Genomic DNA, 24,803 nt, shown 5'->3' on the forward strand with positions numbered 1-24,803 from the left:
CATAAATAGGTGCCAGAGCTTGTCAAAAGATTTCTCTGTGTTTTTGATATGATCATATGTTTTTTATCTTTACTTTTGTTGATATGATGGATTATGTTGATTGATTTCCAAATGTTAAACCATCCTTGCATCCCTGGGATGAATCCCACTTGGTCGTGGTGTATTATCTTTTTGATGAGTTGTTGGATTCTATTTGTTAATATTTTGTTGAGGATCTTTGCAAGCACAGATCTTTCCGTGTTCTTTAGGGCTGTTGACCTTTAGTTTTCTTTGTTGGTGGTGTCTTTGTTTGCTTTTCGTATTAGGGAGATATGTGCCTCATAGAAGCTGTTCGGGAGAATTCCTGTTTTTTCAATTTTTTGGAAAAGCTTGAGAAGAACTGGCAACAGGTCTTCTTTAAATGTTTGGAAGAATTCACTAGTGAATCCATCTGGGCCTGGGCTTTTGTTTTTGGGAAGACTTTTGATTACAGTTTCAATTTCCTTGATATGAGTGGGTCTATTCAGGTATCCCAAGTCTTCTTGGTTCAATCTTGGGAGATTATAGGGATACAGGATTTATCCATTTCATCTAAGTTCTATTGTTTTGTGGCATACAGACTCTCAAAGTAGTCTCTGATGATCTTTTGAATTCCAGTGGTTTCTGTTGTGACGTCCCCTTTTTCATTTCTTATTTGGATTATTAGGGTTCTCTCTCTTTCTTTGTGAGTCTTGCTAGTGGTTTCTCAATCTTGCTTATTTTCTCAAAGAACCAGCTCTTGGTTTCATTGGTTTGTTTTTTTTTTTGGTTTCCATGTCATCAATTTCTGCTCTAAGTTTTGTTATTTCTTTCCTTTGGCCAAATTTTGGTTCCTTTTGTTGATCTTTTTCTATGATCTTGAGCTGTGCAGATAGGTTATCTATGTAGGCCCTTTCTTCCTTCCTTAAGAATGCTTGCAAAGCTATAAATTTTCTTCTTAACACAGCTTTAGCTGCGTCTCATGGGTTCTGGTAGCTCATGTCTTAATTCTCATTTGTCTCCAGGTATCTTTTGATTTTGTCCTTGACTTCCTTCCTGACCCAAATTGTTTAATTAAACAACGTTGAGTTGTTTAATTTTCAGGTGTTTGATTTGTTTCTCAATGTCTTTGTGTGATTAGCTTCTACAGTTCATCATGGTCTGAAAAGATTGTTGTTACTACTTCTATCTTTCTGATTCTATTGAGGTATATTTTGTGGCCTAGCATGTGTCTATTTCGGAAAATGTATGTCTCTGTATAGGTGTATTATCCCTGTCTCTTCCATTTTATCCTTCAAAGCCAATGTTTCCTTGCTGAGTTTTGTACTTGTTGATCTATCCAGAAGTGATAAGGCGATGTTGAAGTCTCCAACTATTATTGTGTTGCTAGCTATGTCCACCTTAAAATCTCTTAGCAGTTGTTTTAGCTGGTCCCTCATTAGGTGCATATACATTTAAGAGTATGATTCCCTCCTGTTGTACGTATCACTTGATACATAGAAAATGGCCATCGCTGTCTCTTCTAATATTTTTCAACCTGAAATTTATGTTGTCAATACTAGTATGGCCACCTAAGCTTGTTTGAGGGAGCTGTTTGTTTGCAGGATTGTTTTCCATTCTTTAACTTTGAGTCTGTGATTGTTCTGACTGTTCAGATAGGTTTCTTTTAGACAGCAGAATGTTATTTTCAGTTTCAGGACCCATTTTGCCACTCTGTGTCTCGATTGGTGCATTTAACCATTGACATTGAGAGATTATTGTCATGGGGTTTTGTACCATCTTTCTGTAGGGGTTGGTTGTGCTTGCAAGTGTTTTCCTTCTTATCTTACAGGAGCCCCTTTATTCCTTCTTTTAGGTTTGGTTTTGAGTCTGTGAAGTTCTGAGCTGTTGTTTATCTATAAAATGGTGCATCATTTCATCAAGTTTGAGTGACAGTATAGCTGGATAAAGTATTCTTGGTGAAGTATTCATTATATTGTGTTTTTTCACTATATCTCACAATTGTCTTCGGGCTTGGACGGTTTCCTCTGATAGGTCTACTGAAAATCTAAGGGGTGCTCCTTTGTATGTGATTTCCTTCTTTGACCTTGCTGCTTGCAGTATTGTGTCTCTATCCATGGCATCCATCATTCTGACTATTATATGCTTTGGAGTGTTTTTATTCAGGTCTCTTTTAGCTGGCACCCTTCTGGCTCCTTGGATCTGCATGTCTGGATTCTTTAATTCTGGGAACTCTTCGTCAATGATTTCTTTCACTGTGGCTTTTTCATTGGGGTTGCTTCCTATCCTTCTGGTACTCCGATGATTCTAATGTTGTTCCTCTTTGTGTCATCCCCTAGGTCTCTGATTCTCTTTAGAGCTATTTTGAGGTCTTTTCCCATTGTTTGTTGTTCCTTATGCGATTTCTCTTGCTCCTCTTCAAGTTCACTGATCCTGTCTTCAGCTGTTGTCAATATACTGCTGAGGGAACCCACTGAGTTTTTAATTTCATCTACCGAATCCTTTATTTGTGACACTTCTTTTCGTATTTTTTATTTCTGCTCTCATTTCTTCCTGTATTTTCTCGGCTATCCATTCCACTGTTTCTTTCATTTATTCCTTTACTTTTCTGGATGTCTCTTCCATTGATTCTTTGAGTAGTTCTTTGAACATCCTCAGCATTTCATCTCGGAATTCTTTATTGGAAAGAACATATTTGTGAGTAACCCCTGTTGAGGATTTGGGGCTCGTTTCTTTGCCCTCTCCTCGTAGTGGAGTTTTGCACTGTTTCTCATGCAGTTGTGGTTGTCTAGAGGTAAAACCTTGGAATTCATTAGCACTATTCCCTCTTATCACGGGAAAGGATTCTGAAGAAGGTCGGTCGAAGGTGGTCACCCTTCTCCATTTCTAGAATTTGTCCTTTCTCTCAGGCATTATTCTGTGGCTTATGACGGGCATCTAGTGAAGGGTTGGAGGAGGCACTCTTTGATATTGGGCTTGTACAGCTTCTTGCGTACCGGTTTTTGTTGGAATTGGAGTAAGCCGTGGATTATTGTCATTTTGTGCTTGAGACGGCCAGGACTTTTTTCACAGAATTAGGTAATAAAGGCTAGGATGTCAGTCGAGAGTGCCAGGAGTGCGAAATACAACAACATCCACCATATAGAAGGCCACGCCCACCTTAGAGGAGGCCACACCCCCACCCATTCCCAGGGAGGAGCTTACCTAGAAACCTGCAGAGCAGGGAGTCACTGGGACGAGTTGGGCAGGTGGTCCCACAGAACTCAAGCAGCTGTTCCCCAAAGTCTCCTCCAGCTGCCCAGCGGTGGGGGCCGGCGCCGGTAAAGGGGCACACTCTCGGAACAATGGAAAGGGGACACGCAATTGGGGCATGGGAAAGGGACACGCTCCCCAGCTCCCCAACAAATCTGCAGAGGAGCGCGACGCCCCAACCAGTGAAAATGTCTTTTTGTTTTGTTTCACAGTATCATTATTTCCTAATTCATCTCTCTCTCTCTCTCTCTCTCTCTCTCTCTCTCTCTCTCTGTATTGGAGGAGCACCCCAAGAATTTCTCAGTAGGTGCAGTGTTCATTCCTAGAGTTTCTCTTCCCATCCAGCCTGGTGATCAAATGCTAGGCCCAATGATACCGAGTTCCTGTGAGAGGGAACAATTAGACCCCCTTGAATTGCTCACAAACAATGAGGACCGCACCTAGTAGTGTGGCTCTGTGCTCTAGGATCACTCTTGGTGGTACCTGTGGGACCATTTGGGCTGCCACGGATCTAACCTGGGCGTGGAAGGCAAGCACCCAACCCACTATACTATCTTCCTGTTCCCACCCACTGGCTTCGGGAGCCTCCAGACCTATACCTTCCAGTGCTTGCAGAATATTAGGTACTGGGGATCAAATGGCATCTTGCATATTCAGGCATGTACCCTAACCCATTTACCATTCCTCTAATTCCTTTTGTTTCTTCAAGAAAGTTTAGGTAAGATAAACATAATTAATTACTTTGTTTATGTTTTTGTTTTGATACCACAACCTGTGGTGCTCAGGGCTACCCCTGGCTCTTCACTCAGGAATCATTTCTGGTGAGCTCAGAAGACCATATGGGATGCTGAGGATAAAACACAGGTTTGCTCCCTCAATGCGAAAGGCTTACCCAATGTACTATCTTTTCTACTCCCTCATTAATTCTTTAATAAAGCGGTCTTTATCAAATTTTACTTTACTTTGAAAAATTGGGGAATTGATATATTTTCTTCTGAAATAAAATCACATTGCTTATATTAATATGGTTTATGTTAACTTTATTATTCATCTATACAAAATTATACTCTCTAAAACTTACCTGGTGCATTATATTGATCCATGATTGATATATATATATATTTTTTTTTAAAAACCTACTTATCCAGAAATTCAACTGCCATAATACTAAGGACTTCCATAATTTTAAATATAGTGTCATATTTGACTATGTGCTATATGCTTTAGTGCATCTGTAATGAACATAACAGTACCATTTAAGATAAAAATGTTTTAAATATAATGACTAGGAAGCATTACGTCAACTTGAAAAGTCAGCAGAATAGCACAGACTGAACATCAAAGATAAGTTGTGCATATCTGCATATAAAATTTGCATGAGTATGCAAGTTGCAATATCTGTCTCCAGTCAAAATTTTTCTAACTTACTGACTTTCGAGCACAAGAATATTGGCATTCTTCTCCTGAAGTTATCTTATATGCATTGCTTTACTTTTGTTGAAAGTTGTTAATGGAATTTTTGAGACCATTAGTTTTCCTTTCTGTTAAAAATGATTATATATTTTAAATGTTTTAGTGTATGATCAAAATCAATATTATATTAATTTGTCTGTTCACATTTATTGAGCAGTAAGAAAATATGTGAGACACTCTACAAGCATCTGTAGGTAGTGATTCAGTAGTTTTAAAAACTACCGGACTGTACCATATGCATGGTTCCAAAAAAATTTGAAACCATCCATTACATTTGCGAAGCATGAATGCCACGGGAATCACAAATAGTTATAATTCAAACACCATAGTTAATAATCTAGTAGTGATGAACATGTAAAATGATACATAATAAAATGTTTAATTCTAAACTTCTTCACATATAAAGTTATGCTTGAAAAATAATTATGCCTTTGTTTATGACTGCAATATAAAAAAATTCATTGTCCTTTTTGCTGTTCCTGTGATTTGGGTACAGGCCAAAAGACAAATAAATATTTAGCATTATGTCATGAACTGCAATATGGCTTTCTTATTTTACTGATTTTCTTGATCTTTAATTTTTTATTCGAACTTGTAGTAAATATTATCCTTCCGTCTATGCGGCAAAGTACATTGAATTTATAAAATCCCTCATTCACTTTATGCACATTTATAGATTGCACGTGGAAAATGTTTAATCATACTTTACATTTAATCGCATATTTAAATTTTTTAAAAATAATTATAGGATGTGCGATGACTTTGTAAGTATGTGTGTCTGATATGGGCAAGAAAAATAAATATAGGTTGTCCAATAAAGGAAGTTATGGAGTTAATAAGTTGTGTCTGTGTGTGTGTATTTGCAACTGTATCTGAATGTTTAACAGAAGTTTGATAGGTTGTTAATGGGAATTATCACAAAAATAGTATAGTGTATGAGCTGTAGTGTTAACACAGCAGGTAGGGCATTTGCCTTGCACATGGCCGACCTGGGTCCAATTCCTCTGTCCCTCTCAGAGAGCCTGGCAAGCTATCAAGAGTATCCCACCTGCAAGGCAGAGCCTGGTAAGCTCCCAGAACCTGGAAAACTCCCTGCGGCATATTCAATATGCCAAAAAACAGTAACAACAAGTCTCACAGTGGAGACGTTACTGGTGCCCACTTGAGCAAAATCAATGAACAACAGAAGTACAGTGCTACAATGCTACCGTGAAATTCCTTAGTGTTTAAATCATTCTCAATGTTTTTTATATGAATCCACCTATGGTATTTAAAGCTTTGAGGCTGTGGCTAAGTTCTTGGACCATTGTTCATTAAAATACCTGTTCCTAGTTTTATCTTGTTATAAAATTTGAACAATAATTCTCCTAACACTATAGTTTCTGTGTTTCTGCATCTCACCCCCCACAACACCTCAATCGTAAGGTAATCTTAAGGTAATCCTTCCTGCGTTCCAATTTGTGTTAATTTTCAATCTGACCTATTAATTTTTCCCCATTTGCTCATTTTTTTTTCTTGGCCTCAAGTCACATTAATGGATAATTTTAAATTTCTGACACATACTATCTTTAGGTTTGTGTTTAATACCTCTTTTCTATGATCTTCAGTTTCTGACATCTTGGAACACCATCATTATCTTATTTCTACTGCCAGTTCTAATGCTTCAGACAAGAGTGAATCATTACAATGGAACATCTTAATAGGAGCATTATGGTGGCAATAAAAGATGTAAATTGCCATCCAAAACAACCTAGAAGAGCAATCATGAAACAATGATCAATGATTAGATGAACTGCACATATAATTATATACATATGAGGTCAAATGAATCACTTGAGCTGAAAAGGACAGGGGATTTATAGGGGGACAATTCGAAATATACTGAAGAGAAATTCAGTTTGAATAAGTCATAGAGAGAACTGATGGTGTTGCAGCATACGAAGGATGTTGATCATATTAACAACAGAAAGAAAACCTACATACTTAAAGTACAGAAGTAATTAATAATATTCATAACTTCATTGTTATTCATTCACTGCTAATGCAATTATTTTTGTTCAATGAGTTTGCTCCTTTAATTTAATAGGGATAAATTTGCTTTGGTATTAATTTTGATCTAAGTATATATTGCTGATCAATAATAAAGCTTTCAGAACATTCTAATACATTTTGTACAAAAAATCTTGAATATTTCTTGTTGAATTACCATCATACTTAAATAACTCTTGCATGTCTTAAATTGGCATGACTAAAGTTCTGCTCAAATATGCTTCTTTCAAAATTTTTCCTCAAATTAAGATGAATTAACAATATTCATTCAGTTATCAAAATTTGAAAATTGGGAATCATCTTTTACACTTTTTTAAAAAATTTTTATTAGTGAAACACCATGAGGTACAGTTGTAGACTTACAAATTTTTGTGCGTGGGTTTCAATTATACAATGATCAAGTACCCATCCCTCCACCAGTGCCCATTTTCCACCACCACGGATCCCAGTATCCCTCCCAACCCCCATCCCCCCGTCCCACCCTGCCTCTGTGGCAGGGCGTTCTCTTTTGTTCTCTCTCTCCTTTTGGGTGCTGTGGTTTGCAAAAGAGTCATCATGCTAAGTGAAATGAGTCAGAAAGAGAGGGACAGACATAGAAAGATTGCATTCATCTGGGGAACATAAAGTAACAAAATAGGAGACTAACACCCAAGAATAGCCGAGATAAGTACCAGGAGGTTTACTCCATGGCTTGGAGGCCAGCCACACATGCTAGGGGGAAAGCAGCTCAGATAGAGAAGGGAGCACCAAATAAAGGTTGTTGGGAGGATCCTCCCAGGATAGGAGAAGCATGCTGAAAGTAGACTATAGACAGAACACGATTGCCACTCAATGCCTCTTTTGCAAAACACTTTTTTCTTTGTAAGTTTGAATCCAATTATTTTTATTGACAATCACTCTATGTACCATTTCTTTATGCTATGACTCTTCCTTCACTTTTTTATATTGCCTATTACGTTGTCATGAGAGCCTCTAATGAGATCTCATGACCTTAATATATCATCAAGTCAGCTAATTTTCCACCCACCTGTCAGAATAATTCTTTTAAATTCAAATCTGAATTTGCAGCATAATTGTCTTTAAAATTATCTTTTTTTTGGGGGGGATGGGGGAATTCCAGTCAAGATGGCAGCCATGTAGCATCAAGTGCTAGAACTGGTGGAGGAACAGCAACGCTGAGTGCTCTGAACAGTCTATGGGTTCATTACATTTAAGAGTGAGTGAACGTGGATATTCTGTCTCAAGGAGAGCTCCATTAAGCAAAACCAGCAGGTTTCCCACCATGGAGAGATGGCCCAGAGTGGGACTTATAAGGATGGCAATGAAGCTGCTGTCAGCTGGCTGAACTACAGCAGCTCTCAGTGGTATGGGTGGTGGTCGAGTTTTATTGTGACTGAACAGGGCTCTTCGGGTCCATGGAACATAGGTCCTAGAATTGAAGGGGAGCCCTGAATTCCCACCATGGGACCCTGGCAATTCACCGCCAGTAGGTCAGTCCATCGCCATTTCTTCTCCACCCCAGCTGGCAATGCTGGCAGCATATTTTAGAGGAAAACCTCCCTGAACGCCAACTGTCTGGTGACTGAGGATGGGTGCATGTGACCCCTGGGCAGAATCTACTAAACTAGTGGTTTTGATCCACCCAGAGCACCTGAACTGCAAATGGTAGCAGCCCTGTTCTCTGTCTTGGTCCCTGTCAGGGGCACTCTGCCATCGCCACTGGGGTCCAGGGTCATGGCATTGCCAACAAGTCAATCTGGTACCACACAGCAAGTGCATCAGCAGCTTGATGGTGACTTTAGTAGTCCTAATACCCTGAAATTGCCACTGTAGCTCTGACTGGAATCAACAACTTAGTACCAAGATTCCCAAGAACTTAAACCATCAAAAGTTAGTTATGTGGGAGCCACGCCCACACAACGTGTCTAGCTCAGCCTACAACATCATTTATCAGCCTTGCTTCAGAGACCCGTAAACAAATCCCTAAAGAGATCAAAAGGCACAGTTATTCTCAGACCCATGCAAGGCTGTACAGCCCAGAGTACATTGGAGCGGGCTGTGACTGAAATCTCAAGGCTCTCTCGGAGTTTTGATCGTCCAGCTTTCCTAACATTATTATACTCCTTGAAGCACCGACAGTCAGCCCCACACATCAACTCTAGTGCCACCATGCAAGTTCTTCTACCGGCCTTCCTTCAGAGACCTATAAGTAAATCTCAAAAGAGAAAAAAAATTGCAGCTGATTCTCAGACCCATAAAAAAAGAAAAGACGGAGTACATTGGAGAGCGGTGGATTAGCTCAGTGTCCGCCCAAACAGTGCACCTGGCAACCTTGCTCCAATAATTCAAAATTGCGCCCATGCTTCCTGTTTGACTTCACCCTGTTTAAATGGAGTTCACTGGGATATTAATCTGCTGAAACTTCGGGTGTGTTGGTTTGTGACTGAAAGCTCCAGGCTTTCTCAGGTTAGGGATGGGCAGCCTCCCCCTATCTCCCAGTACTTCTGGAAGCTCCAGCAGTCATGTGCACACCAAGGCCACCATCCAGTTAATAAAAGCTTCTGCTGTACCTTCCCAATAAAAACACCGAACACCCTGAACAAACCTGATGATCTCTTAGTACCGTTATTCCAAACAGTAAAGTGCAAAAGAGGGGAGCAGAGAGAAAGAGAGAGACAGAGATAGAGAGACAAGGAGAAAATAAAATGGTCTTTCATAGAGGCAGGAAGTGGGGGTATAACAAAACTAGAAATATTTTTTTTAATTTTTATTAATGAAACACCATGAGGTACAGTTGTAGACTTACAAAAATTTGTGCTTGGGTTTCGATTATACAATGATCAAGTACCCATCCCTCACCAGTGCCCATTTTCCACCACCATGGATCCCAGTATCCCTCCCACACCCATCCCCCCATCCCACACTGCCTCTGTGGCAGGGCATTCCCTTTTGTTCTCTCTCTCCTTTTGGGTGTTGTGGTCTGCAACAGAGGCACTGAGTGGCAATCATGTTCGGTCCATAGTCTACTTTCAACATGCATCTCCCATCCTGGGAGCATCCTCCAAACACCCTTTATTTGGTGCTCCCTTCTCTATTGGGCTGCCCTTTCCCCTAGAATGCCTGGCTGGCTTCTAAGCCATGGAGCAATCCTCCTGGCACTGATCTCAGCTATTCTTAGGTATTCATCCCCTATTTTGTTACTTTATGTCCCCAGATGAATGCGATCTTTTTATGTCTATCCCTCTTTTTCTGACTCATTTCGCTTAACATGATACTTTCCATGTAGTACCACTTGTATGTAAACTTCATGACTTCATCTTTTCTAACAGCTACATAGTACTCCATTGTGTAGATGTACCAAATTTTCTCTGTTCTCGGGCACTCAGGTTTTTTCCATATTCTAGCTATTGTAAACAGTGCTGCAATGAACAAACAAGTGCAGATGTCATTTCGACTATACATTTTTGCCTCTCTGGGATATATTCCCAGGAGTGGTATTGCTGGGTCAAATGGGAGCTCAATTTCTAATTTTTTAAGAATCGTCCATACTGTTTTCCAGAAGGGCTGAACCAGTCGACATTCCCACCAACAGTGAAGGAGTGTCCCTTTCTCGCCACATCCGCGCCAGCATCGGTTGCTTTTGTTCTTTTGAATGTGGGCCAGTCTCTGAGGTGTGAGATGGTATCTCATTGTGGTTTTGATCTGCATCTCCCTGATGATTAATGATGTAGATCATTTTCTCATGTGCCTTTTTGCCATTCGGATTATTTCTTTGAGAGTAAAACTAGAAACATTTGTGGTGAGAAATGTACACTTGTGGAGGGATGGGTGTTGCAACATTAAATGACTGAAATCCAATCATGAATACCTTTGTGATGGTCTTTATGCAGTGATACAATACAAAATGATTTAAAAACAGTAAAAATAATATTCATTAATTAGAACAATCAGTTTTCTCTATTCATGTTCATAATAATATTTGGATTATTGTTATTGTCAATAATCTATGTAGGTGACCTCTGGCAACTTTATGAATTCTTCTAAGTTGCATGCAGTTTCTGAAGTTATTCTCATTGTATGATATATAATCTCACTTACCTGGTTAACACGATGTGAATTTCCCACTACAGCATATATCTAGGTTTATCTATTTTGAAAAATTGTCAGTATCTATCATGATGCTTTCCTTTTTGAGAATACTTAATAAATAAGTTTGGATGAAAATAAGTAAATCTTCACAAGATTCTTTTGAGCATGTTTTAAACTAAAAAAAATTTCACTTCATTTTAATTGCATTTACCACCTGTATTTTTTTTCCCTTTATTTATTCATTCATTCTTGGATCAGAATGAGTGTTCATAGATGGCAAAGTTCATTTTCTTTCCTTTTGTAATGCATCATTTATTTTAAAATGTACCAGAGGAACCAATAAACACATTGCAACCTTTATACCAATGGAAAACAAGGGATTAAATGTATAAGTAACTTTATAGCATAATCACTAGGAAACAACTTTCATAATAGTTATTTGAAGCCATATCAGGTTGAGATTTAACAGGAATGATAATATCTTATATAATTAGAGTCAGCATAGATTATGGGGGCTTCAAGTGGCTGCTGAAAATAATTAATTTTCCATATAAAATGAAAGATGATACTGAAGGCTTATAGTAAAAGGTGATTACTTGATTATGCCCATATCCCTTGACTTTGCTGGAATAATTTGTTTCTTACTTGTGTATGATCAGAAAATCTTATAAATATCAGTGACTTAAGCATAACTCTAAATATCAGAGAAGATACAGCTTGAGTTTCTAAAAAGGTAATTGGAAAGTTTCCCAATGTCTCTGCTGTATAAGCTTCAGGCAGTATAGTGATAATTAATAAAGTGCCAGACTGGATAATTGTAAGAACTGTAAAAGATACTAAAATGTTACCAGAGGCATAGGCGCACCTGTGAAGGTGTGAAGTTAATTTGTGTGAGGAACATTGCATGAGAGTGAAAGGGACAAGGGAGGTGAGACTTTCTTTAAATAATTCAGACTTCAGACAAGGATGCTCTCTTAAAAATTAAAAGAAAGCCCTGATATGGAAACAATGCAAAACTTACGAAATCATTTTCCCTCTATTTCATGCTGCCTTTTCTCATTAAATTTTTTTAAAAAAAGTAGACTTACAGTGTTGATTTTTTTATCACCATAGGGTTTATAACATTGTGTTTAACAATTTTTAAATAGCAAAATAGTATGTTAACTATATAGCAGTGCACGTTTTTATATTATAATGTTCAGAGATGGACAGCAACGATAGTATAGGGGGTTAAGGAACCTGTGGACAGCTAACCACTGTTAATTCCCAGGACCACAGTGTCCATTGACCACCTCTAAGGGTCACTCCTGAGCACAGTGCTAGAAATTGCCCTAAACACTGCCAGGTGTGGTACACCCCCAAAAATACCTAGATAATTTGATTTTCTTATTGTCACCTCAAATTTTCAGCAGGTAAGCTCTATCAAATGGTAATAAACTGTAAGACAGTTATAGAAAAAATATAGAATTAGGTAAGGATAATTACCTCAAACTGTGAAGTTTTGATAATTTCAAAACAATCCAAATATATTTTATGCTAGATACTGATCACTGATTGATCTAGTATTGCTATTGTTTATTGTTACTCTAAGAACACTTTCCTGACATAGGGCTGGAGCGATAGCACAGCGGGTAGGGCGTTCGCCTTACAAGCGGACAACATGGCCGACCCCAATTCAATTCCTCCGCCCCTCTCGGAGAGCCCGGCAAGCTACCGAGAGTATTCGATATGCCAGACACAGTAACAACAAAGTCTCCAATGGAGACGTTACTGGGCCCGCTAGAGCAAATCGACGATCAACGGGAGGGCCTTTACCTTTACCTTTTACTGATCACTGATTGATCTAGTATTGCTATTGTTTATTGTTACTCTAAGAACACTTTCCTGACATAACCTGGGTTACTGCCACTCCTATTTAACACTGTCCCTAACTTTCCAATGTTAGTACAAGTCCAAATTGTTCTAAACAAGGTTAAAAATTTAGCAATGACTGCTCCCTTCAGTTTTCCGATTAAAACACTGTGTTACAAAGCTATCTGCATTTATGTCAAATTTGAATACTAGTTGGCTGCTCATATAACCTCCTATTTGAGACTTGTTTGATTGAAATGGAAAGAACTATAATTGCTGTTTAATCATACCGAATTGAAAGGGAGACTCAGTTGGTGATGGAACTATGGTCTCTAAAAGGCCCACAAGCACTCTCTGTTATTGTTGAGTTGAATCTTGCCGCCTCCTGCCTCCTGATACATTGATACGTTGCTAACAAGAAAGATTTCTAAATCATGTTCAGATATTTTCACCTAGAAATACAGAGAAATTGGAAATTAGAACAACTGTGCAGTTCAGTTGAATTAACCAGTGGTCAAAGATAGTTTTTCATATCTGGCTAGAGTTCCCTACTCCCTGATTTTCAGGTAGGATGTAAAGATTATCCTTCTGAACTGTAATTGGTTAGATCATTCTTCAAGTGAGGGACATCCATTTAGAATTTGTATCTTCCATCTTCCATATTTTATTCATATTATTAGCATAAATAAAGAACCAATAAGAGGAAGTAGTTATTTATAAAAGGAGAAACACCAATCGCTTGGGAGTTCCCGGCATTTTAAATATTCTGTGCTAAAGGGGAAAGAGAACTAGTATAGTTGGTAGGGCACATACACATGGCTGATCCAGTTCAATCCTTGACACCACATATGATCCTCCAAGACAGCAATGAGTGGTCCCTGAGAGCAAAGTAAGGTGTAAATCCTGAGCACAGCTGAGCACAGTACCACTGTTCACCCCTCCAAAAAACTTTTATTCTGGGAAGTTGTGGGAAATATCAAATATATTTGTTATATTCCTCGGCCCCTCTCGGAGAGCCCGGCAAGCTACCGAGAGGATCTCGCCCGCATGGCAGAGCCTGGCAAGCTCCCTGTGACGTATTCGATATGCCAGACACAGTAACAACAAAGTCTCCAATGGAGACGTTACTGGGCCTGCTCGAGCAAATATGTATATATATACTTTGTAAAATATTAATATTTTTCATTCAGCTTACTATATTTTTCATTATATATGGATTTCTCTAAGATAAAACCAAGTTCACAGATTTGGTTCTTCATGAAAATCATTTGGAAACTACCTACGCAATAGTTGTATTTAATTATTTATAGATGTGTTTCTGAATAAAAAAAACTATACATATTAGTATTATTAAAATTAAGTATTTATATTTTGCTTTTATTTTGTAGGTTCTGATGCATCTAGATATTCTGGACCTTTAAAAAATGATAGTCAAGTATATAGAATATGACATTTAAATAATTTTTTTTACTCTGATGTATTTTTTTTTTTAACTTACTTATTGAATCACTGTGAGAAAATTACAAAGCTTTCAGGTTTAAGTCTCGGTCATACAATGATCAAAAACGGATCCCTTCACCAGTGCAGATTTTTTACCACCAAGAACTTCAATAACCCCTTTGCAACTCTCCCTACGCCTGTGAGGCAGATGATTTCTACTTAACTCTCTCTCTACTTTGATTGCATTCATTATTTTGACAAAAGATGCACCATTATTATTTGAAACTTCCCCCAAATAATCAGAACTGCTGAAAAGGCATTGTGAAATAATTTGTTTTCTATTGCTGGTTATGAAGACCATGTGATGTCGCACGGCTGCTATTGCTGCTGCGCGATTTTGGATTTCTGATATTTTATTAATAAAGTCTGGAGGGATTTCTGCCAAAAGCCGGATAATTATGAGATTGGTTTGTGTTCTTCTGAGGCCATGGCCTCTGCCAGAGAGCTGCTGGGGGAGGAGGGGCTCAACTCGTGGCCTTGGTAGGATGTGAAGGACATGCCAGTTCCGCTTCCCCATACCATGAGGCTGAAGTTGCCCCATCACTGCCGGTTCATACCTGACTGTCCAGTAAGCTCTGAGGCAGCAGCCACCATGCTGCGGCGGGGGCGGGGGGGGGGGGGTGAAGAAGGCGGAAGAGATAGACACACTTTCCATTCCGGGGTGGGGGGGGGGGACAGCACTGTGGTTTAATGCATGGTCCATTCACATTTCTGCCGCAAGCTGCTGGGTTCTGAATTAGGTCTGGGGCCATGGCCGTGCAGGAGAGCAGGTCATGGGGGACAACTCATGACGTTGGTAGCGCATGAAGGATGTCTCTGATGTGTTTCTTAACATGATTTAGTCCTTTCTGATGTCAAGTCTGTCAATTATAAAATTATAGGCTCAGAAATTAAAGATCAGATCAAATGTGTATGCACATATATACCTACATCCATATGCACACAATTTAAATGTCTATGTTTATTTTATATATAAAGAGTACTTATATACAGACATAAATACATAATGATCAGTTGTGCATTGGCATATTATTTTTGGCTTTTTGGGTCACACCCAGTGATGCATAGGGGTTACTCCTAGCTCCGCACTCAGGAATTACCCCTGGCGGTGCACAGGGGACCACATGAGATGCTGGGAATCAAACCCGGGTCGGCCACATGCAAGGCAAATGACCTACCCGCTGTGCTATTGCTTCAGCCCCTGCATTGGCATTTTAACCTGTTTCCTCTAATCATTTCCTTGAAGAGATTTTATTTTGTATCTCCTTTTAGCTATTATAAGTGCAAAATTATAAAGATAGAAAACATGACACAAAGAATGTCTTTTCCTTTTAATTTATCCAACAAAAAGATTCAAAAGTGTTTAAGTTACTTAAAAAGTTAACAGGGTTATGGCAATTTGGGTTTATTTTCATACATAAAGTATTAGTGTATTATTGTAGTGAAAGCATGTAAAGCAATTTTCAGAGTAGGTTTTCCCATTTCTTTATAAATTTTTTAACAGTATAATAAGTAGTATTATCTTTTATGTCCAGGGCTGCTATGCTGCATTCACCATCTGAGTGTCTAGATCCTTCCACAATTCAGTACTCTTTTGTCGTAGTTCAATTGAAAGTGTTTATCTTTTCTTTCTGACTCATTTCACTTTTTTTGCTACAGCCAGTGATGTTCTGTGGTACTTAGGGAACCATGTGGTTCTAGGAATTGAACAAGGACAGCCTCATGCAGGGCAAGCACCTTGACTTTAGTACTCTTTCTCCAGCCACAGTACATTTTTGTTCTTTTTTATAAAATAAATGTTTGATATAACATTTGCAATTGTTTGACAATGAAACCACACAGGAATATTTGGATATGCATACTTATAACTGGGATAAAATGTCTATTTCCTACTCATCGTGAAAATAAAGACATTTGGAATATTTTTGAATACAAATGTTAAGTGCATTTTAAACTCCTTGTTTATTATTAATATTATTAACATTATTTGATTATTATTTGATTATTATTATTTTTTTAACTTCTAGGTTATCTTCAAAGCATCAAAACATTCAGTTTCACCGGATTTAAAATATGTTCTTCTGGCATATGATGTCAAACAGGTAAAGGGGAGATAATTTGAATGAATGTTTCTTTATGATTAATTTAGGTACAGTGCTATTTTTTACTTAGTCATCTATCTGTTTGCCTAAAATTGTTTGGAATATTCAGATGTAAGTCATATGGGTGGCCAATAATGGACAAGAAAGATTTGGAGAATATTTCTTTTTCTTGCAAAAAGCTCGTACAAACTGCATTTTCTTTGCTGATCCAATACCATTTCTTTGAAGGTGGAATGTGGTATGATTAAATGGAGTTTTGCTCTTTTAGCAATGAATTTATGACATAATTGAGTATTTTGTAGATGCATACATTAAGGAATTACATTATGACTGTGCTTTGTGTGGGAAGGGAATTGTAGGGAAGTGAAATGTTGATTGATATTATGGACAGTGGCTTGCTGGTGGTATTTGAATATAAGCCTCGTGAAGTTTTACAAGTTCTGAAACCAGATAAAGACCCCATATTTCAAAATTCTTAAGAAATAAAATGTTCTAATTGCAACTATTATTTCATTGCCCCATGTCAACTCTGGAGAGCACAGTTAGAGAAATATATTTGACTACTGAACATTTTGTGCTTTAAAGTTGCACAATTAAAAATCGGAAAATATTGAAAACACCATTCAGCAGGTTACTTTCTTTAGAGAGTAATTTATTGGAAATCATTCAACAAAATTTTATGTGTTTTAAGATGGACAATAAAAATTTATGGACTTAAGGCAGGAAGCCTCATATAATGCATTAAATGTTTTTGAACATATGAAATCTCACACTTCAAAGGATTTTCTATCTGACGGCTTTTAGTCTGTGGCAACAGGCATATAGTATATTTTGTGCATAGTTTATAATTTAAATAATTAATTTCAACTATAGTTGTGTCACATTATAAATTTTGACTTTTTTACTTAAATTTTACCCTGTGTTATCTCTGTTTATTAGTATTTCTAAAAACCAAATTAAATAGTAAAATTATGAGCTAGTTTTTTATAAATAAAATATGACAAAGTGTCCAGAATTAAAATAATTTGAATTTAAATATTTCATTTAATAATTTTATTTTCACTTGAAAGTGTTTCTTAATATTTCAGAAATTGATGATATATTTTTATAAATATATTATTGAGGGCTGAAGAGATAGTTCTACAAGTTGAATGCTTGTTTTACATGTGAGAGTCCCAGAATTAGTCCCTAGGGCCACATGGTTCCAGAACTCTGCAGTGTGTTATCTTTAGACACAGAGCAGAAGTACCCTGGTAGCACTTCCAAGTATGACCCCAAAACCACATTGATGAGCAACTAATACTATAATTCTCTATTTAGTATAAAAATAAAGACCCCAAGGGAACAAAAGAGGAATAGACACATTAATGAGATAGGATTGATAACCTAGAAATACATCCATAAAATAGACCTTTGACAATGGTGCAGAAGAAATTCAGTATAATTAAGTAACATTGCCAACCAATTTCATGGCATAAGTAGGCATTTATTAGCAAAACTAACAAATATAGATTGGGCTAAGTTTCTGTCAATGTAAAATGAAAAGGAATTACAGCAGCATTTAGTAGATAAATCTATAAAAATTTTTGAAAAACGAGAGAAAATCATTGGTATCTAGAACAACATAGACTTAAACTGTACATCAAAATCACAGAGTATGCCTGGGAGTATTGTTCTGTGGTAGAATGTATGCGTGGGACACTCAGTGTTTAATTTCTGGCACTGTAAAAATAACCATAAAAATTGTTATAAATAAATAAATAACTTGATATAAACAGTCATACCTCAGAAGCTTTGCAAATTTTGTTCCGTATAACAATAAAACGAATATAGTGATAGAGGAAAGCATTGCAATTATTTGGTTTCCCAGTGCATATGAAAGCCATAGTTTCACTATACTATGGTTATTAAGTGTGTAATAACATTATGCATAAAATATATTCATAACTTAATTTTTAATGTATTAATTGGTTTTGAAAAGGCATCCACTGAGACTTTGGTGAGTGATGATCTTGTTGCTGGTGGAGGAGGGGACTTACTTTGATATTGCTAGTTGCTCCTCTATTTGGTTTTGAGGTCATACTTAATTGCTGAGTTGTTAGATGGTGCTTACTTAATGGAATTTGCAGTGGCTGTGGCAATATCTTAAAATATACTACATGACATTTACTGCACTGATGAGCTTTTCAGGAAATCTGTCCATCCTGCACAAAATGCTGTTTGATGGCATTTAACCTTTTGTAAACTGGAGACTATCCATTCTGCCGTGCCCTTTGCTTATTTATATTTTCAAGTCTCTCCTGTTCAAGTTTCATCAGGAGATTCCAGCCATTGAGTCCCATCTTTGGGATCTACTTCAGTTCCAAAACTTTCTCTTGACATTTTTGCTGCATTTGTACTTTTTCTACTTAAGTATTGAATGCAGCAGAGTTATCTGAAAGTTGGAATCACATTTTTCTGGAGCAATAGCACAGCGGTAGAGTGTTTGCCTTGCATGCAGCCAACATGGCCAACCCGAGTTCGATTCCTCCGTCCCTCTCGGAGAGCCTGGCAAGCTACCGAGAATATCTCGCCCACGCAGCAGAGCCTGGCAAGCTACCCGTGATGTATTTGATATGCCAAACACAGTAACAAGTGTCACAATGGAGACGTTACTGAGCCCGCTCGAGCAAATCGATGAGCAATGGGAGGACTGTGACCGTGACCGCTGTTCTGTTAATAACATTGGGGTCAAAACTGGCAGTACTTAAGTGATGCTCAAATTATGTGCTAAGGGGTTGCTCCCTGTGGCGCTTGGGAACTCATGCAATAATGGGGACTGACACGGACCCATGGATGCAAGTGTGTGTTCCAGCCCATTGATCGTCTCATGAGCAATTGATGTTGATGTTTGCATCTCCATGAATCATTTTTTTTTAGATTGTTTTAATGGCACTTGGGATGATGAATACTTTCCAGAAGGTTTTTATTTCCCCCATCCAGATCTGACAAAGGAATCCTACCTGTAATAAACTTAAGAATGTTCTTAAGTAATAAACTAAAGAATATATTTTTTTGGCTTTTTGGGTCACACCTGGCGATGCACAGGGGTTACTCCTGGCTCTGCACCCAGGAATTACCACTGGTGGTGCTCAGGGGACCATATGGGATGCTGGGAATCGAACCCGGGTCAGCCGCATGCAAGGCAAACGCCCTACCCACTGTGCTATTGCTCCAGCCCCAAGAATATATCTTATTCTTAAGTAATAAACTAAGAATATGCTTATTAAGTAATGAGGCATACATCTAAATGATCCCTTTGTCCATGAACTTCAGAATGAATGTTTTATAACCATACATAAAACAGTATTTTTTCCTTGAAAATCTCAATGAGAACTAAAAGATTCCCCAGTACATTATAAATGGTGACGTTTTAGAAGGAAACTTTCTTCCTTCTTTCCCTCCTCCTTTCCCTTCTTTCTTCCCTTCTTCCTTGGCCCCCCCTCCTTACTTCCCTCCTTCCTTCCTTGCAGTTTCCCTCAACTATGGATTTTAAATATTCATTAAATAACGTTGTAAGTAGATATGCTGGATAGATCATCAAACCAATTAAAATATTTATTTTAGCCAAAGCTTAATATAAGACAATACCTTAATTTCTTTAATTTTTTGGCAGTCGATAGACTTGAAAAAACTGCTGAACAAAAGTTTGAAATCAGCAGAGAATGGTCATGAGGTATAAAAAAAGAAGCATATACAAATAAAAGTACAAATTAAAGCAGCATGTGAACTATAGCTGAGTCAAGTTATTCAAAACATATAGTTAAGCTCATGAATAAATGTGGTTAACCCTCCAGAAAAGGAAAAAAAAAGATTTTTTAATTATAGAATAAACAGATTTGTAGCAGAAGGTTATGCTGCTCAAACATAAATTGAGAGGAAAAACTAAGACCAAAGTGCTATCTTATCTGGGAAAGGCAAAGTAATGAAGAAATATTTTGTTTAAGAGAACATACAGATGTCAATCAAGCACATAACACTTTGTTCAACATTGTTAGTAACTATATAAGTCAAAATTATTTAAATATTTGAATATCAATGTGTACTATTAGGACAAAACACACACTAAAGTGACCATAGCGAATGATGGCAAACATGCAGAAAACTGAATTTTCATACATACATCACTGAAGGTACAAGTAGTCTCAAATATAATGCACATGATTAGATTAACTTTAATATTTCAGTGAGATGCAGGGTTATATAGCAAATTGAACAAAAAGAACACATAACTATGCAAGTATTTTGTAGTCTCTTTATCTGTTTCTTTCTTTGTTTTTGTCTCCATTTCTCTCAGTTGAAAATATTCTTTGAACATGTAAATAGTAAACCAAATGTCAAAATCACATTTCATTAATACATTTTATTTGTGATAATCTATCAAACACAAACTGGGTATTATCAATGAGCTGTGAATGTGTGTGTATATATATACATATATATATACTCATGTTGAAACTTATCATGAAAAACATATTTTCAGTCAAAGGTCGATGTATCAAATACTTGTATTCACTGCATCTAAGACTGACTGCCATGTCATAAGAATGGTAACATTATAAATTAGAGAAATTTTCTATTCAAAACAATCATAGTGGAGAAAAGGAAATATTCAGTGTTTTGAAAGTAAAAGTCACAAAAATTAAGAATTTAAAAATGCTCAGATTGGCAGACAATATGGTACTTCATTAAATTAGTTTTAAGTCTTGGAGTCTAGTAGACAATCCAGTCTAATTATACCACAGGTTGGCATTTTAGAGGAATAAATAGTCCCCACAATTTGATTGAACTCATTTTTTTAAAAATTTTATTGAATCACTATGGGATAGTTATAAGCTTTTGTGTTTGGGCTACAACCACACAATGATCAAACACCCATCCCTCCACCAGTGCACATTCCCCATCACCAATATCCCCAGTATAATCCTCCTTTCCCACTCTCCCCCTGCCTCCATGGCAGACATGATTCCCCATAATCTCTCTCTACTTTTGGGCATTATGGTTTGCAGTACAGACCCTGAGAGGTTATCATGTTTGGTCCTTTACTTTCTGAACTCAAATTTTTGAAGGACTTAGAGTAAAAATAAAGCAAAAATTTGTTGTTTTGTGCTTGCATTTGCATGTGTAGAATGCCCATTGAAAGTCATGGGGAAAGGCAGTAATAAAAAAGCAACCTTACAATTACGTTTACTAAAATTATTTTTATTACTCCTCATTATTATATTTATAAAAACACATAAGTATGAGTGATCATATATGAAGTGATTGTTTATGTGGAGTCTATGTTTTTGGTTTCTGAATTTGAGTCAATATCAAAATTGCAATGTTCAGAATCAGATAAATTTAGATATTTACCCAAGGTCTTTCAGGTAGAAAATAGCTGCATACCTGCATACTAACAAATGAATATTACAATAAGTTTTCTTTTATTTTATATAAGGCAGGTGAGCTGAACTAGAAAAAGTTATTCAATGTCTAAATCCCAATAATTTACAGATTCTCCATACACTTGGATATTGTTTCTAATTTTTAAAATATTTTGAAACTATTTTTAACACAGAATCACCTTTCCTTTCAATTTACTACCTTTTTTTTTTTTTGCTTTTTGGGTCACACCCGGCAATCACAGGGGTTACTCCTGCCTCTGCACTCAGGAATTTCTCCTGGCGGTGCTTGGGGGACCATATGGGCTGCTGGGAATTGAACCCGGTTCAGCCATGTCTAAGGCAAATGCCCTATCCGCTGTGCTATCACTCCAGACCCTCAATTTACTATTTCTGGAATGCATAATTAGCATTTCTAAGTGAAAAAAATCAAGGGCAAGAGATATACTACTGAGTGTATTACCTGGCACGTGCTCAACTTGTGTTTGATGCTTGACACCACATACTGTCCGTAAATATCTTCAGGAGCACAGAGATGAGAGAGAGTAAGTCCGATGCAATGCTGGGTATGGCCCCAAACTCTCCCCCTCAAAAAATCAAATTAAGATAAAGTAGAATTTTAATTGAGAGAAATTTCATTGATAGTGGTAAACATACAGCTAACTATTAAAACTGGTTTGGAATTGTGATGTAAAAGCATTATTAATAACACTTAAACCACAGAATTCAATAAAAATTAAAATAAATTGTTTTATTCTGTAACATTTGAAATACTTACAGTACTAAATAACAATCATCTATCTTGTTTCAGAACAGTTTAATCATCCCAAAGGTAAACCCCATAATCAGTCATCATTCTTACCCACATTATACACCTGATAAGCCACAAATTAATGTTATCTCTAGAGATTTACCTGTTTTTGGATATGTCACATAAATCAATGATATAATGTGTCCCTTTGATCTCCATTAACTTAACACTTCAGTAATATTACTCATATACATTTGATTAAGTGTTATTGCTGCATTAATTTTAAGGAATGAATTTAATCCATTAATCCATAATAACCCATTTGCTTATTTTTTACATATTGATGACCACTGGGAGCTTTATTTACTTTGAGTGTTATGAAAGTTATTTTGATAGAATTTTTCATAATAACATTTTTAATTCCAAAACTTTTTTAAAAAAATGAGGTCTGAAATTTGTGGAAACTACGGTAATATTATGCTTAAGTAATAGATGAACTATAAAATTGTTTTTTAAAGTGATCATACAGTTTTACATTTTGTCTAGCAATATATGTTTTAATGCTTCTATATCCTCAACAATAGTTATTTTTTGATCTTCTTTATATAGCTATCCTAGTTAGTATATATACATTTGTATATCACTGTGGTTTGGGATGTGTTCTTACATAATGACTGATGGTTTGATCTATTTTCATATGGTTTCTGGGTGTTTTTATTTTTTGTACTTTTCTGCTTCTTCTCGGATAGTCTATCAATTCAGTTTATTAGCCCATTTTAATTTCGAGAGTGTAATTTTTAGTTTAGAGTAAGTATTTTCTAGCTCTCTGTAAGAATGTTTTAGTTGAGTGTGAGAACACCCATTGCTACCGATGGCTTATTTCTGACTCTGCTTAGGAATTATTCCTGGTAGGGACCATGCCGATTGCCAAGGATGAAACCCAGATCAGCCACATGCAAGGCAAATGTCCTATCACTGTCCTGTTGCAGTTCCCTAAAATAGTTACATTAAAAACAATGAGATTTTTTTAAGGATATGATATAGAATAGGATGCTGACTCTGGGTTCAAGTTAGAATTTTATAAGGTAAAATGATTATTAACAGATTGTCAGTCACAGTGAATAAATCTTAACTCAAGTTTTAAAAAAGAATCTCTTAACAAATGCAAGTTTCTGAAAATGTCCTCTAATAGTTTCATAATTTTATTTCATATGTTTGGGTTTTTGGTTAGTTTTCAGTAACCTGAGTATGGTATGTGAGGTGGAGTTCCTGGTCTACTATCATGTTATATATTGAAATCTGTTTCCCGAAGTGACTGTGTAGGGTTACACAGCGTATCTACATTGTATCTACATCTACATCTCTCTATGAAATGTATCTCTCTAAGCAATGTATCTACATCTCTCTATGAAAATTACTTGATACTTAACTTCAGCTTATTTTGTGTAACAAAATGTCATATTGAATTCAGTGTTTGAACATATACCAGTGGATAAGTATTCCAGGAGACATCTTAGAAGCTGCCTTTATAACTCTTTCTGTTTTAAATTTATCCCATATGCTGTGTATTTGTTCTAAGAACTGCATATTTTCTTTAGTCGCTTAAAGAAGATTAGTTTCACGTTTTGTTATCTCCAAAAATGTGCTCTTTTGACCTTAACCCAATAGTAAATTATATATTTGTATGCACATATATTAATGTGTATTCATATGTATTAACGTGATTTTTAGTCAGTTGACTAATGTTCTTAGTATATTTGTTTTATTACTTTTTAATGCATTTATGTACTGCATCCCTTTAATTTTTGTTCTTAATTTTTAAAAAACTATTTGTACACTTCAATTACAATTTATGTTAATTCATTTAAATTACAACCCTTTTTGACTTCAAATACTTTTTTAATTTAAAAATTTAAATTTTGTTATGAAACTCTAGGCTCATAAAAAGCATTCGCCAAAATGATAAATATAGTCCTGCCTCAAGGATTCTGAAAGAGAGCAAGTTAATCTAATTTTGTGGGATTTTTTTTGAGACGGGGCAGCTTACTCAAGAGAGCAACTTTATATTTCTTGCCAGGCAATATCTTCTGAATCAAAATATCCACTACCTCAGTCAATTATTTAATGCAGGGATCATATCCAAGACTCATTTTTGTTGGCTTGCTTGAGTTTTTAATTAATTAATTAATTTATTTATTTATTGGCCCATATCCCTGGTGCTCAGGACTTACTTCTGGCTCTGTACTCCTCAGAGATAACTTCTGGAGAGTTCAGGGACAATATGGCCAGGTCCAGGATAAACCTGGTTGACGATAC

At 36.6% G+C, this 24,803-nt stretch overlaps 1 protein-coding gene across 2 annotated transcripts in view; it reads left to right on the top strand.

The window, feature by feature from the left end:
• The window catches only part of DPP10 (dipeptidyl peptidase like 10), a 671,828-nt gene that overhangs the window by 363,477 nt on the left and 283,548 nt on the right, over window positions 1-24,803 (top strand). For both annotated transcript variants that reach the window (XM_056117572.1, XM_056117573.1), the window contains exon 5: window positions 16,239-16,313. In XM_056117572.1, the coding sequence (XP_055973547.1) occupies window positions 16,239-16,313 (75 nt within the window). The remainder of the gene's footprint in view (window positions 1-16,238; window positions 16,314-24,803) is intronic.

The sequence above is a fragment of the Sorex fumeus genome, unplaced genomic scaffold (assembly GCF_029834395.1).
Source record: "Sorex fumeus unplaced genomic scaffold, SorFum_2.1 ptg000035l, whole genome shotgun sequence".
NCBI lineage: Eukaryota > Metazoa > Chordata > Mammalia > Eulipotyphla > Soricidae > Sorex > Sorex fumeus.